We start from the raw sequence: 16,311 nt of genomic DNA, 5'->3' as shown, positions 1-16,311 counted from the left end.
AACAGTCTACCTTAAAATTATACATATTGTATATTTTCAAAAATACTTGTTTTTCTTTTTTTTTTTTGCAGCTTTGAATTTATGAGCCTCGAGCCGCAGCCTCTCGAGTGTTGGGATTATATGCATGTTACTAACATGAGCAGCCCTCAAACTGCTAGACATAGATTTTAAATGTTCTTACCACAAAGACATAAGATGTGAGGTGATGGATATGCTAATGAACCTGGCTTAATTGTCATACAACACATACAAATATTAAGCATCAGACTTAACATGAGCATCATCCATAAATACATACCTAATTATTTTTCAGTTAAAAAGAAAATCAACTTACACAGGCAGGAATTATGGTGACCATATGGAGTTAATTTAATGGTATTTCATTATTTTGAAGGAAACTGGTATGTCAGTAGCAGCCTAATAAGACCAAGTGGGAAAAGCTCAGTCTCCCTCCCGGGTCTCCTTCCCCGGCCCTAACGAGGACGGTTCATTGTGTCTAACCAAGGCAGGCCCATGTGCCGCGGGCCACACACTGAATAGCGACCTGGAGAGAGAAAAAGAACAAGCCCTGCCCACTGCGTGACACAGCTCGCGCCATCTGTGGAGTTCCACTTAGTTGGCGTTAATGATGCGTGTTCTGGTGGGAGTACAGGGTCCTCTTTTGACCTAAGGACAGGACTCTGCCATCTGTGTTCTGAAGCCCTCCACCAGGTGATGCCAATGTACACCGAGAACCACAGTCAAGGTTTACCTTGGACTTCCAGTGGCTCACGCCTGTCATCCTAGCTGCTTAGGAGGCTGAGATCTGAGGATCACAGTTTGAAACCAGCCTAGGCAGGAAAGCCCATGAGACTCTCATCTCCAATTACACAGCAAAAACAGAGAACTAGAGGTGTGGCTAAGATGGCAGAATGCCACCCGTGAACAAAAGAAGCTGAATGAAGCTCAAGGCCTGGAGTTAAAGCCCCAATACCAGCACACACAAACGCATGTGCACACATGCGTGTACACACACACACACAGAGAACCAGCCATTCCCTCTGAATTAGTTTTCTCTATATGCAAAAGATAGACAACATCACCTATCTTATTTTTCATCTACTACATACAGGAGCTAAGTGACACAGGACAACACTATTGTAACAACCGAGGGAAGCTGAGAAGACTACCTTAACCTTACAAAGATAAACCAGCCTTATAACACATTAAACTCAGGTTGTGTGTGGTGGGCATACCTGTAAGCCCCAGCCTGAGAGAACTGAGTGAACCCCTATCTCAAAAATAAAATACCAACAACAGGACCACAGGCACAACTCAAATACTAGAGAGCTTGCCTGGCAGACTGGGATGCCTAGCTTCAATCCCTACTTAACAACAACACAAAAAAGGTAAAGGTGAGAAAATGAAAGTACAGAACCATTTAAAATATTTGTGCATAAATAAAGGTTTTCAAAATGAGCATGAAGTAAACAAAAAAAAAATCTCTCTAGCAAAAAAAGGAAAAAAAGATGTCTCTGGTAATGGGGTAATTTACACCCTAAATAAAAAAAGAGATCTTTTGAGACTGTCAGACTTGCATTCAAACAAATGAGGAAGAGGGCTGGGAACGTGGCCTCGTAGTGGAGTGCTTGCCTACCATGCATGAAGCCCTGGGTTCGATTCCTCAGTGCCACAAAAACAAAAAGCTGGAAATGGCACTGTGGCTCTAGTAGTAGAGTGCTAGCCTTGAGCAAAAGAAGCTCAGGGACAGAGTCTAGGCCCTCAGTTCAAGCCCCAGGACTGGCAAAAAAAGAAAAGAAAAATGAGGAAGAGCAAAACCAACAACAGTTTGGGGAAATGGTGAGAACAATGGTAACCATGCTATTTTCAAAAGTGAGTAATCTGCGGGACTTTATGCTTTCTATGTACGGCATAAAACTAGTGCAAGTCACACAAGAGGAATGAAAAAAGGACGTGGCGGGGAGAGTGTCCTGGTCTAGAATGAAGGAGTTACAAGGCCTACAAACAGCTCCTGCACAGTAACACCGCCACGCCTCTCCAGGAAGATGGGGTCGCCACGCAGCTGTGGCTCGCACACGGTACTCACCTGAGCCCGAGCTACCAGGACAGGCCAGCAGTGGCCGGCGGCATAGCCCGGGCTGCACAGGAATCCAGTGAGCTAAACTTCCTTTACCAAGAGGCCTCTTAGAGAGAGTGTGCGTGTTTAGTAAGTGATCTAACATCTCTCGGCTCATGTCCCCGTGTACAAGACATGCAGGGTGCCACCGGCTCCGCTGGAGACGGCGCAGGCTGGCAGAGGTGATGACAGGGCTGGTTAAGTGCTCGGGGTGGGGGACGTTGGATGGTAGCTGCTGCAGCTGCTACTGGATCTAAGAGTTGGGTTGGTTTATGTACTCTGTTGATGTGAAATAAATGTGGCCTGCATAACCATGGAAAATTCTCTCTACACTGAAATAAGGGAAGGAAAAGTAAAAGGGGAAACGAGGAAGAAAGACATGACTATTTCTTTGCAATGCGCTGTAGTGAATGGGACTGGCAGGCGGTTCCAGGGACCCGAGGCCTACCTGGGGACTCCCTCACTGGACGGAGCGAGCTTACCCATCACGTGTGGGCAGCTGCCTCCTACGCTCAGGTTTCCTCCCAGCTGTGCAAGGACGGTCACCCTGCTAGCTAAAGCCTGTCCTCTGCTACGTGCTGGGCTGGGAGGAAAGCAGCAAGCAGGGTTAGGAAGAGACAGAGGGGAGGCCAGAGCTGCGGAGCTGCCCGCGCGCCTGCGTGGGGAGCGGAGCGCTGACCTGCAGCTGCTGGGAGCTGTCGCTGAGGCTGTCCTCCCTTCGCCGGGCCTCCTCCAACATCTGCGCGCTCTTCTTCTTCTCCACCTGCTCCTTGTGCTTGAGGCTCGCCACCTTCTTGTTCTGGTCTTTCACCTGCCTAGTGGTAGAAGGGCAAGAATCAGGCTTTGCATGGGTGTGCACAGAGAGTCCGTCTCTATTAGGTCCTTCCACGGTGGCCTCGGGGAAGGGCTGCCAAGTTCTCTCAACAATTTCAAACTCTTCCCTGCGGCGCACAACATGTGGTGTTCCAGTGTCTGTCTGAGGAACATGCACGGAGCACAGGACAAGCAAAGGCATGGCGGCTCTGAAGGACAGAGAAGGAAACCCAGACTAGCACTAATGCTGAGGGCAAAGGCAGGCCCTGCTGTTCGTGTGCTGACACAGATGTGCAGTTGACTAGCAAAGGATTCTAAACACAGCCCCAAGCTTACTACCATTACCAACCGTCCCTAACACCTAAAAGCTCCACAGCCCACAGGGCACGGGCGCAAAGACCCCCAGCCCAACACCGACTTCGGCAGCCGCTCAACACCTCTCTCTGGGCACATCATTTGTGCTTTTCCTCTTTTTGAACTTGATAAGATTTACCAGTAACCTACTTTTTTCTTTCCCTCTCAACAGACTTGAGACTGATGTACCAATGAGGGTAATTTTGTTACGGCTTTGGTTTTCGCTGCAATACTAGACAAGATGTGACAACAGTTTCACTCCCCAGGTGACAGACGCGTGGGCTGTTTCCTTCTGCTTGCCAACCACAATACTATGAAACTAGAAGCATTACCAAGAACACTTAAAAGTTTGCAAATATACAGAAATCATAATAATACAGTCTTGAAAAATTAATTGGCCAAAGAGAAAGGTACTCTGAGGGCTAGGTGCTTGACTCAAGTGGTAGAATGCATGCCAAGCAAGTACTTAAGTACTTGACTCTAACTCAGTAAGAGAGACAGACACACACCCCTAAGACAAATTAAAATGGAAATGCAATATAACAAAACATACAGGATGCAACTAAAGTAGTTCTAAATAGAGTTTACAGAACAATCACCTACACGAAGGAAAAGTTTTCAAACAACCTAACTAAACCATAAAGAATGGAGGGAAGGAAGGACAACACACTAAATACAAAGTTACTAGGAAAGGAACAATGAGGAGCAGGAATAAATGAAGCAGAGACTAGAGAGACAACTGAAAGACCAATAAAACCAACCTGACTTTTAAAAGGATGAAACAGGAAAATCTTTTAAGTAGACTAACCAAAAAGGAGAAAGAATTCAAATAAAATCAGAAATGCAAGGGAAGATACTATAACCAATACAAGACAAATAATAAGGGTCACAAAGATTACTGTGGAAAATCCAAATGTTAGCAAGCTGGAGAAAAGAAGTGGGTAGATTCCAAGAAATGTACAACCTTCCAACACTTTCTCTCTTCTTACTTCCTGGTAGCAGACACCTCTCATCTCTAATTCCAAAATCTCTAATTCCCCCTGACAAGTCTCATTAACTTTTAAAGTCCAAATCCCCACAGTCATGCTGCTGCCAAGTTCTATGCACCAATAATGATTTCTATGCATCTCTTTGTTGGAATAAATTCTATTGCTTTAGTTTTCTGTCAGAATGGAAGAAAACGTTAGTAAACAATGTTTAATTAGACTGCCTCTATTTTAGTACAAGCATACTGACCTTGAGGTGAGACTGAAGAAAACAGCAAGTCCAGGGAGAAAATGTGAAAGAGAAAGTTAAAAAGATTAGTGAGACAATATTAGGGGCTATTATTAAACACAGACACAGACAAAACAGACAGTACAGGATTAAAGAAGAGAATGCAATAGCACAGATTCTGCACAGGCACTAAAACAAAGTAACTTGAGATAGTCTAGAGATCTCTCCAAGGATACATTACACCTGTTAGATTACACCATTGTTTTTCAGGTAAAGTTTCTAAAGGAAAAAAGGGTCAAAAGTTTACCATTTCCTAGGGCAGAAAGAAAAAAAGAAATTTAAGACTAAGGAAAAGAAAGTTGACTACCTTCTTCTTATTTTAAGAAGTGAGAGGGCTGGGAATGTGGCCTAGTGGCAAGAGTGCTTGGTTCGTATACATGAAGCCCTGGGTTCGACTCCCCAGCACCACATATACAGAAAACGGCCAGAAGTGGCGCTGTGGCTCAGGTGGCAGAGTGCTAGCCTTGAGCAAAAAGCAGCCAGGGACAGTGCTCAGGCCCTGAGTCCAAGGCCCAGGACTGGCAAAAAAAAAAAAAAGTGAGAACTGGCTGGGGCTGGTGGCTCACACCTGCAATCCTAGTTACTCAGGAGACTAAGATCTGAGGTTCGTAGTTCAAAGCCAACCAGGGCAGAAAAGTCTGTGAAACTTTTAACTCCAATCAAGTGCATGCGTGCATGTACACACACACGCGCGTGTGCGCGCACACACATACACAGCTCAAAGTAGAACTGTGGCTAAAGTGGTAGAGTGCTAGTCTTGAGCAAAGCTCAGGGACAGTACCACGGCCCTGAGTTCAAGTCCCAGGACCACTCTCCCCGCCCCGCCCCCCAAAAAGTGAGAACGGATACAAAGTTGTGTGACAATTTCAGTCAGTTTAATTTTATAGTAAGTGCCCAGTCCTTTACCCATCCGCTCCATCCAGAACATCCAAGTTATCTAAAGGAAAAAACAAAACGGATACAGGCAGCTTCCATTATCCTTTAGAATACCAAACTCGAATTTACGTGGAGCATTTCAAGTAATTTTCTGGAATCCCTAGTCACAAGTGACATTGCTTACCCCAAACCTGCCCATTTCTGAATGGTGTAATCTACAGGCAATAATGAACAGGAACGGCTCTAGAAGCATCAGCTCATCTCCAGCACTCCTGCACAGTGGGAGCTGCAAAGTAGCCACGCTTGATGCCCTACACCGCTTGAAGCCCTTCATCATAGACAGTTCTCTTTTTAAGAATCAATTTCACTGAAGTTAGCATTATCTTCCAAAGGGTTACGAGTTCTAATGGCCAATGATCGCTGGAGTGTCTTTACAATCTCAACTTTTGCTTTGAGAAAAGGCTGGGTGTGGAGGCTCACACTTAGGAGCACAGCAGTTTGGGAGGGGGAGAGAGAAGGACTGTGGTCGGAGACCAGCTTAGGCAAAAAATCATCAGCAAAGAGGTCTACCTCAAAGAACAAGCTGAGCGTGGACACTCGTACCTCTACACCCAGCAGAAAGATTGTGGTCCAGAGTCCCACCCAAGTAAAAAGTGTACACTGGGCCAGGAAGCAAGACCCTATCTCAAAAACAACCAGTGTGAACAATGGCTAGAGAGAGGCATGACTCGGTGGGAGAGTGCCTGCCTGCAGGACCCTGAGTTCGAATTCTAGTACCTCAAAAAACAAAACCCGTAATGATTAAGAAATGAACAAGCTGAACTCGGTGTACAGTTAAAACCAAAGCTTCACGAGAGTATTTGTGAGAATTAATAAAAAGGACATCACCCTTCTTTCCTTCATGTTCCAGCAGCAGACCATGAAGAAAAATTTTTGCTGACATCCTGAAACAGGAGGCTCCCGAGTTTGAGGTCCGCCCGGGTATATATGCCCCGGGGGCGGGGGTGGGGTGGGGGTACAACTGTGTTTCAGCCATACGGCAGGTGAGAGGCAGGTGAGAGGCAAAGCCAGGCCCCGGATGTCAGTCTCCTGACGTGCCTCTGCGTGTCCTGCAGTCAGTCCTCCTATACGAATCCTGGGTTACACGTCAGACACAATGCTCGGAGGCAAAGTGCCAGTCTCGAAAGGATTGTTCCTCCTGACTGCTTTCATCTTGTTAGCTAGGAAACAGAAACAACTGGTAATGGCATTAACTGACATCTAACGACACAGGGCTTTACGGAGCACCGGGGAGCTGACTCCTGCCACCAGCGAGTGAGCACCTTTAAACACATGTGTCCCAGGGTCACAGCCTGTGCCTTGAACACGATTTTTAGGAAACACATTTAGGAGGAGGAAGAAGTCTGCACGCAGATGAACTTTTACTTCAGTCTGATATCCACACTGCTAAGCAAAAGAATCGAGGAAACTAGGGGCAAGAATTTCTGCACAGGAACTTGGGGGGCCTGATTGTGTGCTGTGTAATGAAGTCAGTGAAATCGATGGGGGAGAAGAGGCAGAGGGCAGCTTCCCAGCAAGCAGATCAAGTAAAGAATCAGCCGTGTGCCCTTGTAAGACCCCGAGCAGTTTGCTTTCCCTTGGCTTGTTCGTGGTTTAAAACAGCCTGCTCATTCTCCCTGCAGCAGACGGAACACACATGGCGTTCCCCGGCACCGCCAGCCGCGGCCCCGGCACCACTCGGCTGGCCAGCTACGTGCAGAGCGCATCCTCTGACTCTGCAATTCACAGGTCAAAATGGGGAAGCACAACTTAAGATACAAAAACCTTCTCTAAGGAACCACTGCCACATCAATTATCCAGCAGTGTATGCAGAAGCGGTGCACAGCTCATTTCTGTATGGCAGATAGAGCTCTAGAACCTGAAGCTTCTCAGGAATTCTCTAAGGAAAATATCACAGAAACACAAAGAGCAATAGAAAGGGGCAAACGTGATCATGTGTGTATGGACACATAATGAATTAAGATAAATCCCTTCATTTGGTCACACACACATTTAAAACAGAATATCTGATGAGATAATGCTGACTCAGAAATAATGCTTTCTTCCACTTCTACATTCAGAAAAGCTTGTGTTTGTTCCTTTTGTTAAGAGTCTCCTCCTACAGCTGAGGCTGGCCTTAAATTCATAATCCACCTGCCTCAGCCTGGTATTACAGGCATGAACCACCACACCTGGCTCAACAAAACCAATTTATTCACACCCTTTATAGTTTTCAAGTCGCCAAAGACAGGAGATGTGTCACTACCTTCTGTATCACTAGGGGGGAAAAAATTATGCCATGCTGTTACATATAAACAGCTCCCATTTCAGAGATGTTAAAATGTAAACACAAAGTTAGGATGGGTATTTAATTGTGACAAAATGAGGAAAGAGAAAGTTATCTTTACTTTGTTTAACCCACAGATTAAAAGCAACCCCACTGAATTAAATTATATAAGAATATTTTATGCATGTGAATTGACTTACACTTTCAGAGGAAAAAAAGTGTGTTAATATACTGTAAATGTGTGCATGTATATTCGTGTTAGCACACTGTGTACACACGTGTCAATGCACATGTTAACACACTGTGAATACGTATGGATGTACATTCAATAGTAACACATGTGTATTCACTGTGAACATAGAGAAGATACAAATACAAAGTTCATATTTTCGATGTAACTATCCAGACATCAGGGACTATGGAAGCCCTATGTTTTTAAGTTCTAAAGGTCTGAAGTGCTGGTGACCTGACAGAAGAAAAGGTACCACCTACAGCCAGGTGCTGGTGCCTCACACCTGTCATCCTAGCTACATGGGAGGCTGAGATCTGAGGATCATGGTTCGAAGCCAGCCCGGATAGAAAAGTCTCCATGAGACTCTTTACCTACCAACGAACTACTCAGAAACTGGAAGTGGCACTGTGGCACAAAGTGGTAGAGTTTTGGGCCCTAATTGCTCAGGGACAGCTCCTAGGCCCTGAGTTCAAACCCCATGATTGACCAAACAAAAGGTACCATGTAGGATTTCCTATGCGCTGTGTCCACTGGCTGTTCTTTAATACTGATCAAGCACAACCCCAAGCAAGCCTGAGCAGTAGCAAGAGCAGTGGCAGCCATTTACTTCAGCACAGAACTGTAGCTTTACATAACACTCACTTTCCCAGGAAGTCCCACACAAACCCCCCTGACGGTGCGGAGACAGAAACCTGGCGAGGATGGTACAATTGGCGGGAGACTGGCTTTCTGAGAAACAGCGTGGCCGAGGGGCAGAAGGGACACACACACATAAACACGAGACACACCCATGAAATAAAAACAATGGAAACAGACCATGGTAAGACAAACCCAAATGAAGTGAAGAAACTCAACAGGGTGGGTCACAGGGAGACAAGACAGCCACACACAGGAAACAGTAACAGAGCAACACGAGAGGCAAATGGTTAGTAAGGAACAGCAGGCACACATGCACCTCAGTCTACAAAGGGAAGGAGAGGCACGCTGGAGTCAGCTGTCGTTAGCAGGGATAGGGTGCACTCATTGCCTCCTAGAACAAGGCCAGGGAAATGAAAATCCAACTTTGTTTCCAAGCCAGACATAGAACACTGTACACTGCCACGTTTGCTTAAAATACTGCGTCAAGATTGACAAAAAGGTAAATCCCCTCCATGTGGGGAATCTTCCACGACAGCAGCCGGTGAGCCCACAGAGCGCAGAGCTGAGCGATCTTGGTGGGAGAAAGAAACTTAAAGGGCCCCATTCCCACAAGCCCCTGCGGCTCGGTCACTGCGCGGCTTCAGGAAGGAGCTGGCCCCGCGTGGGCCTCCTCTTCCGCCAAAGCCACGGCGAGCCTCTTCTTACCACTGTCTACTCACCATAGCTTCAACTAGGTGACGGAGCGACCCATTACAAAGCTTACAGCAAAAACCGAGTGAGGAAAGTGGGATTTTTGTTGCTGGTGTTGTTTCAGGGGTTTTATTTATTTATTTATTTATTTTTGGGCCAGTCCTGGGCCTTGGACTCAGGGCCTGAGCACTGTCCCTGGCTTCTTTTTGCTCAAGGCTAGCACTCTGCCACTTGAGCCACAGCGCCACTTCTGGCCATTTTCTGTATAAATGGTGCTGGGGAATTGAACCCAGGGCCTCATGTATATGAGGCAAGCACTCTTGCCACTAGGCCATATTCCCAGCCAAAAAAACAAACAAACAAACAAAAAAAAAAACCCAACAACTTTGGGTCAAATTCTCAAACAAAACTACAAAGTGACACGACTTGAGGACAGAACTGCATAGTATCCTTTCCAACTTATTAAAAATTACAGAGGCCCGCTGCCAGCAACTCATGCCATGCCGCTAATCACAGCTGTTCAAGAGGCTGAGATCTGAGGATCACTATTTGAAGCCAGCCCGGGCAGGAAAGGGCAATAACCTACTCAGAAAAGGCCGAAAGTGGCACTGTGGCTCAAGTGGGAAACCACTGGTCTTAAGCACAAAGAGGCTCAGGGATGGTGGCCCAGGCCCTGAGTTCAAGTCCCAGGACTGGCAAAAAAAAATAAACCAATGAAAATGAAATAAGGAAATAAGCAAATATTACAGAGATTATTTACGACTCTTTCGTAACATGGGAAATACAGTGCTCTGGATACATGATACTGTTTTAACCCTATTTCCCATTGTCCCTCTCATCATATTCATCTTCATATTAGGGCCAAAAAATGAATCAGGAACATGTCTTATACAAGCTGCGTGGAAAAGGAGGCAACAGCTTCCAATGAAGAATTTTAATTAGAAACAGAAACAAAACAAAAAAAAAGAAGAAAAAGGAAACTTTCTCAAGAATGATCTTGTCTGAGATATACTTAATGGGACATCATCAATCAATCAATCAATCAAAAGTACTGTACATATCTATATGCGATCTATATGCTACTAGTGGCTTAGGCCCATGCCAAACCAACAAGAGGTATGTATGTGAGTAGATACATGGGAAAGAGTGGTGTTCATGTGGGGGGGTGGTGAGCACAGGAGAGCAAGGGCTTACATTTGGAGAAAGGGCAGTACAGAGTGAGATGAGTAAAATGCACATTTAAATTCTGATCATCTTAAAGAATTTTATCCTGTGTTTTATCCAGAACTAGAGAAAATGAAGGGAGTTACTGTCAGAGCCAGGGGAAGCCTGTAGTGAGACTACACTGTACTCAATGTCATAGAGAAGAACTATACTTTGCTGTTCTGCTTTCTTGAAAATCAAAATGCTATGGATAGGGGCTGGGGATATGGCCTAGTGGCAAGAGAGCTTGCCTCCCATACATGAAGCCCTAGGTTCGATTCCCCAGCACCACGTATATGGAAAACGGCCAGAAGGGGCGCTGTGGCTCAGGTGGCAGAGTGCTAAGCTTTGAGCGGGAAGAAGCCAGGGACAGTGCTCAGGCCCTGAGTCCAAGGCCCAGGACTGGCCCAAAAAAAAAAAAAAAAAAAAATGCTATGGATACAGAATGGAGATAATGTCAAAAGGAAATATCAAGCCTGCCAGTAACTTCTCAAACTTAAAACTACAAAGTTTACTACTACTATTACTACAATTCAGCAATTCTAAAACTCAATATGTGGAGCCCAATATAGATTGCTGTTGAGTCTCCTGAGTTGTCACTAAGATGTCCCTCTTCCTGATGTTAAGTTTGTCCATATTATAAAGAACAAAATCTAAAAAGTAACAGCCTAAAAGATACCTGACCAAAAAAAAAAAAAGTCTAAGCAAAGTAACTGTTTTTTTTGTTTTTTTTGTTTTTTTTTGCCATTTCTGGGCCTTGGACTCAGGGCCTGAGCACTGTCCCTGGCTTCTTTTTGCTCAAGGCTAGCACTCTGCCACTTGAGCCACAGCGCCACTTCTGGCTGTTCTCTATATATGTGGCTCTGGGGAATCGAACTCAGGGCTTCATGTGTACAAGGCAAGCACTCCTGCCACTAGGCCACATTCCCAGCCCCAGCAAAGTAACTCTTGCTGAGGATCCTTTGTCCATGCAATAGGGAAATTCAATAATAAAATGCAACTTTCTTCATGTACTCTCTTCATCAGCCAGTATGTGGTGCTGGGGAATCGAACTCAGGGCTTCATGTATGCGAGGCAAGCACTCTTGCCACTAGGCCATATTCCCAGCCCCATTCCTGTTTTCTTAAAAAGTATTTTTCTTATCTTTAAGTAGTTATACAAAGGCCTTACCATTCAGCAAGGTAATTTATGAATACAATGTGTCTTAATGTCATTTTACGTAATCTTTTAGAGATTATAGTAAAGAATTTACATTGACTTAGTGTAACAAGTAGATAGAAAGTAAAAATAAGCATTCCAGAACCTAAATTCAGTCAGGTAACACTGAAACACTCATGTATAGCCTCAACAACACACTGCTTTAAGCCATACTTTGGTTTTACAAACCCAGTGTCTCCCATTCGATTCCCTTTCCTTACCTTTCCAACTCGGCTATCTTCTTATCTTTGTCATTCTTTTCATTTTCCACCTCCTTCAAGATTTCCAAGAGGCGGTCCACTTCTGCCTGGGCCTTGCTAGATTCATCTTTGTACCTGGTGATCTCTCCTTCCAGCTGCTGAATCCTGTCACTCATCTCTGGGCTGGCTCTGGCTTCCAATGTCGCTTCGTGTGCCTACCAAAAGAAAAAGGAAAAAAGAAAAACGTGGTCAAGCTCTGTCACATAAACAATAATACTGGGCAAACCATGGAGAACTATTTGCAGTCCAACTTCAATAGGATACTATCAAATATCTAATGGCTAGTCTTTAATTGATAAGGTTTTTAAAAAATCATATGGTTAAATATTTACTATTATACCAAAAAAATCATTAATAAGCCAGCTAGAGTTTTACAGTGTAGTGGATTATCTAACACCTACTAGAATACTATACAGCGCCAAAAAGTTATACCGCTGATATTACCACGGTTGATCCTGCTACATCTGGCACCTATGCCGAGACCTGATTCACACTGGGCCCGCATCTCCACTTCCCTCTCCTACCTGCTGCACCTGTGAACACACTGCAAAGGTGATGCCATGGAAACTGAGTCTGGTTAAGAACATGGCTACCCTCACACGGTGCTACCCTAAAGCAAGGAATCCGAATTTTACAAGACAATCACATAAAACTAAGGGAAGAACTTTCATTCAGCATTCTGTTATAAAAAGGCATCTAATATCATCAAAGCATCTTAGAATACAAAGCAGTTCTGATAATTTAAAACTAATTTCCAAGTCCTTCATTTTTCCCTAATATCTCTAAAGCCATACATGTGCCCCATATTCAGAGGGGAGAAAAAGCCTATGCTGGGTTGTGTTCTCTTACTTAATAGCAGTGAAGGGGACCAAATCTCCTAAAAAGTGTTGAAAAAACATTAAAGGAGCAAAGCTGTATTCTTCACAAATACTTGAGAAAGTTGTGGTGCAAAGAACTCTGAATACATGAGAAACGTTTATGTTAACTGAGATCAATGCTTCTTGGAAATTATCCCTCGTCACGAGCAAGGGCGTGAGCTGGATACGCAAAGCCCTCCTGTTCTCCCAGGGGTGAGAACTCTTAACAATGACGAGATGCCCTGTGAACAGGGGCGCATCACAGAGGGAAGAACTAGACAGGACCCACTGCGCCACGTCCATCGCCCACCAGGCCAGGTAGCAAGGAGCATGAATCATCCCTTTCCAGGAACTATCCTCCACTGGGAAAAAACGGAGAATTTCACACCGTAGTCTCTCACACTTCACCCACCAGCAAACTGCAGATCGGATCTTCCCCTAAACTGTCATGAATAAAACGGCAGGGTGGGAATGCTAAGGGAACGGAACTTTGGGGTCTTACTACTCCTGGGTAAGAGCTTCCATGGGCACGTGACGCAAGGAGCCCCGCCCACCTTCCTCAGCTGCGCCTCCACCTTGAGGCACTCCTCCTTCTTCTGCTGCAGGGCAATCTCCAGCGTCTTCAGTCGAGAGTCCTTTTTCAGCCCGGAGGAGGCCAGGGAAGAGGCATGCTCTTTCAGATCCAAGAGTGAAGACTGGAGGAAGCAAGACAGGGCGAGAATCAACACCACAGCCGAGAAGACCCAGTGTCCCAAGTCCTCACTGCTCACCATCGCAGAAACACACGGGAACTGTTAGGCAGTATCAGCGTCCCGTTCGGGATGAATGGAGGTGCGAGGAACACTGAGCACGGCTTAGAGTTCTAATCACAAGCTCCCCTTCTCACAGAACAGAAAGAGACCATCTGTGAGTGCCCCCAGCCAAGCTCAGTAGCTCTACGGACCTCTCCCTTCTGACAAGGAAGTTCTACTGCGCGCTTTGTTCCCCGACTTCCCTGAGGGCATCAGAGAAGGCGGAGGACGACCTTGAAGGGCTCGCCTTGTGATCCGATCACAGCACGAGGCCTTCTCGCCACTGAGGCTGCACTGACGGCACTCTTCAAATGCGGGATTAAAATATATTGCTACATAGCTAAATAGCTGTTTAAGTCATTTCTAGTCGCCGTTATAAAGAAGTTGTCCTCTTTCTGTAGGCTCCTTTTGTCTGTCACTTTTCTTACCACTGGCACCATTATTTCCCCAACTGGACCTTACTTGGGAGATTTAGAAAAATGTCACTAACAAGTGAGAAACCAATTGGAAACAGTAAAAGACTTCGGGATATGAATAAACCAATCTGTGCTCTGTGTCTTCCTGTCCCTGTGACTTCCCTAAGAGACCGTCAGGAAGGCCCGCCATGAGAGTGCTTGAAGGACCAGCTCTCGGGATATGTGTGTGGAGGTGCTGTCCACACAAGGCCAAGACTACACACAGCAAGGAAGGCCTCGGCGGGGCGATCATAACCTCTTTCTCGGAGAGGTCGCCTTGCAATACGCTGACTTTCTCTTTCAACTCCTTAAGGTCCTTTTTGTAGTTATCAATCTCCTCTTGCTTCTCTCGCTCATCTCGGTCCCGCTGCTCCTTTAAGCGCTCGATTGTCCGCTCCTGAGAAGAAAGCACAGGAGAGGTCCATTTGTACTTACACGAATGATTCTGCTTCAGATGACCAAATGCGACACTTGCATTCTCTTTTCCAGACAGAATTTTTGAGATAAGAGTCTCAACTCCTGCCCAGGCACATACTTGCGTTACTGCCCTCCTACCTTTTACTTCCTACCACAGCTAGGAAGACAAGGGCTTGCCACTATCCAACAATAAGCTGAGCAAGGGTCTCACAAAGTTTTCTGTCCCTGTTCACCTTAAATCAAAATTCTCCCAATCTCAGCCTCCTAAGCAGCTACGATTACAGACATGAATAACCAGCACCTAGCTCAAAAATTTACTTTTTAAGAACTTATCTTTCCCATATTTCTATATCAAAGATCTGCTTGGGGCTTTCTAAATCGCAAGGTTTCTTTTAGAAATCACAAATCTCATTAAATAGCACCACAGTGTTTTCTTGGGATACTCTAAATTCAACTTCCAAATGACTAAAAACTTACACATATACTCTTAGGACAGTAAGTAACAAATACTTCTTTGTACATTGTCTTCAAGGCAATGGAAACAACTTACAATTCATATGCCTCTCCACCCCCTCCCAAAACAAAACAACAACAACAACAAAAACCTGAGAAGGATATTGACTTCAGCATCTAGAGAAGGAAAAAGAAAATTAAAACTAATGTCGACGAAGCAGCTTCGGCATGCTTCGGGGTAGTATTTCTAAATATACATAGGAAGCAAGCTTTGAGTCCAGCGGGTAGCCTAAAGGAACAGTGACTCCCATTCCTCTTTTCCTAAAAATCCAATTAAAATGTCCCATGGATATGCACAGAGAGTGAACACTAAGGCATTCACACTGGCCAGGTTAGGCTACTGCTTAGGCCAACCAATCACTGCTAAAAAGTAGGTCTGCTCATGAAGGCGAAATAAAGTAATGAGGCTAGGGCAAGAAAATTAGCAAGTGCATTACATTAACAAGCAAAATCCCCGAATGTATTAGGCAGGGAAGAGGAAGAACACAAGAGAAGGATGAACTGTGTGCTGCCTCCGGACGGCCAACGTCTGGTATGCCCACAGCCCCTCAGGCTCACTGACAATAGGGAATCCACGCCCTGCGGGATTCCTCACCAGGCACAGGGACCATCTGCCTCATGGCAGGGGCTCCAATCGGCAGAAGCTACGTGGCTTCCTCTCCCCTCTACACTGTCTGTCGCAACAGCAAAGAACTTGTCCCCAAGGGCATTTCCTCTCTGCTTAAGGAGAGCATTGGAACACCTACCTTCTCAGCCAGGGCCTCCTCCAGCGTGGTCAGGGCAGTATCTGTGTTGGTGGTGTCGGCCTGCAAGGACTTTACGCGCTCCTTCAAGCTGCTCATCTGCTTCTCCTTGTCTCTAAGCTGTTCCTGAAGGTTTTCAATCTGCACACACATTGGAGAGGAGAAGGCATCAGAAGAAATGCAAGTAGGCACACTATAACCAAGTCAGAGGCAGGTCAGGGGTTTGTCCGGAGGGATCTGGAGAGATAATTGAAACTAAGAGCTGTGGAATTACGTACACATACGGTGGAATCTGTAAATGTTCTAGGTAGATGTGATTCTGAACTATAGATCGTTAGGCAGCATTTCCATATAGTCTGTTTGATAACACAGACCGTGTATTTAGAAATCTCTGGAGTATCTGGTCTGCTGGTCCAGACTGCAGATCGGAGTACTGTATGCAAACCACTTCTCATCTGTCATATTTTCACCGGTCAAAGACAAAGCCAGAAGTGGCGCTGTGGCTCAAGTGGTAGAGTGCTAGCCTTGAGGAAAAGAAGCTCAGAGACAGTGCC

The 16,311-nt window shown here is 45.4% G+C and overlaps 1 protein-coding gene across 3 annotated transcripts in view; it reads right to left on the bottom strand.

Moving 5' to 3' along the window:
- Window positions 1–16,311, bottom strand: part of Erc1 (ELKS/RAB6-interacting/CAST family member 1) — a 99,932-nt gene that overhangs the window by 49,046 nt on the left and 34,575 nt on the right. For all 3 annotated transcript variants that reach the window (XM_048335261.1, XM_048335262.1, XM_048335263.1), the window contains 5 exons: window positions 15,761–15,898; window positions 14,341–14,481; window positions 13,393–13,533; window positions 11,943–12,136; window positions 2,796–2,931 (listed from right to left, as the gene is read on the bottom strand). In XM_048335261.1, the coding sequence (XP_048191218.1) occupies window positions 2,796–2,931; window positions 11,943–12,136; window positions 13,393–13,533; window positions 14,341–14,481; window positions 15,761–15,898 (750 nt within the window). The remainder of the gene's footprint in view (window positions 1–2,795; window positions 2,932–11,942; window positions 12,137–13,392; window positions 13,534–14,340; window positions 14,482–15,760; window positions 15,899–16,311) is intronic.

The sequence above is a fragment of the Perognathus longimembris genome, chromosome 27 (genome assembly GCF_023159225.1).
Source record: "Perognathus longimembris pacificus isolate PPM17 chromosome 27, ASM2315922v1, whole genome shotgun sequence".
NCBI lineage: Eukaryota > Metazoa > Chordata > Mammalia > Rodentia > Heteromyidae > Perognathus > Perognathus longimembris.
Note: the sequence above shows the minus strand (reverse complement) of the source record. Positions and strands in the feature narration are given on the sequence as shown.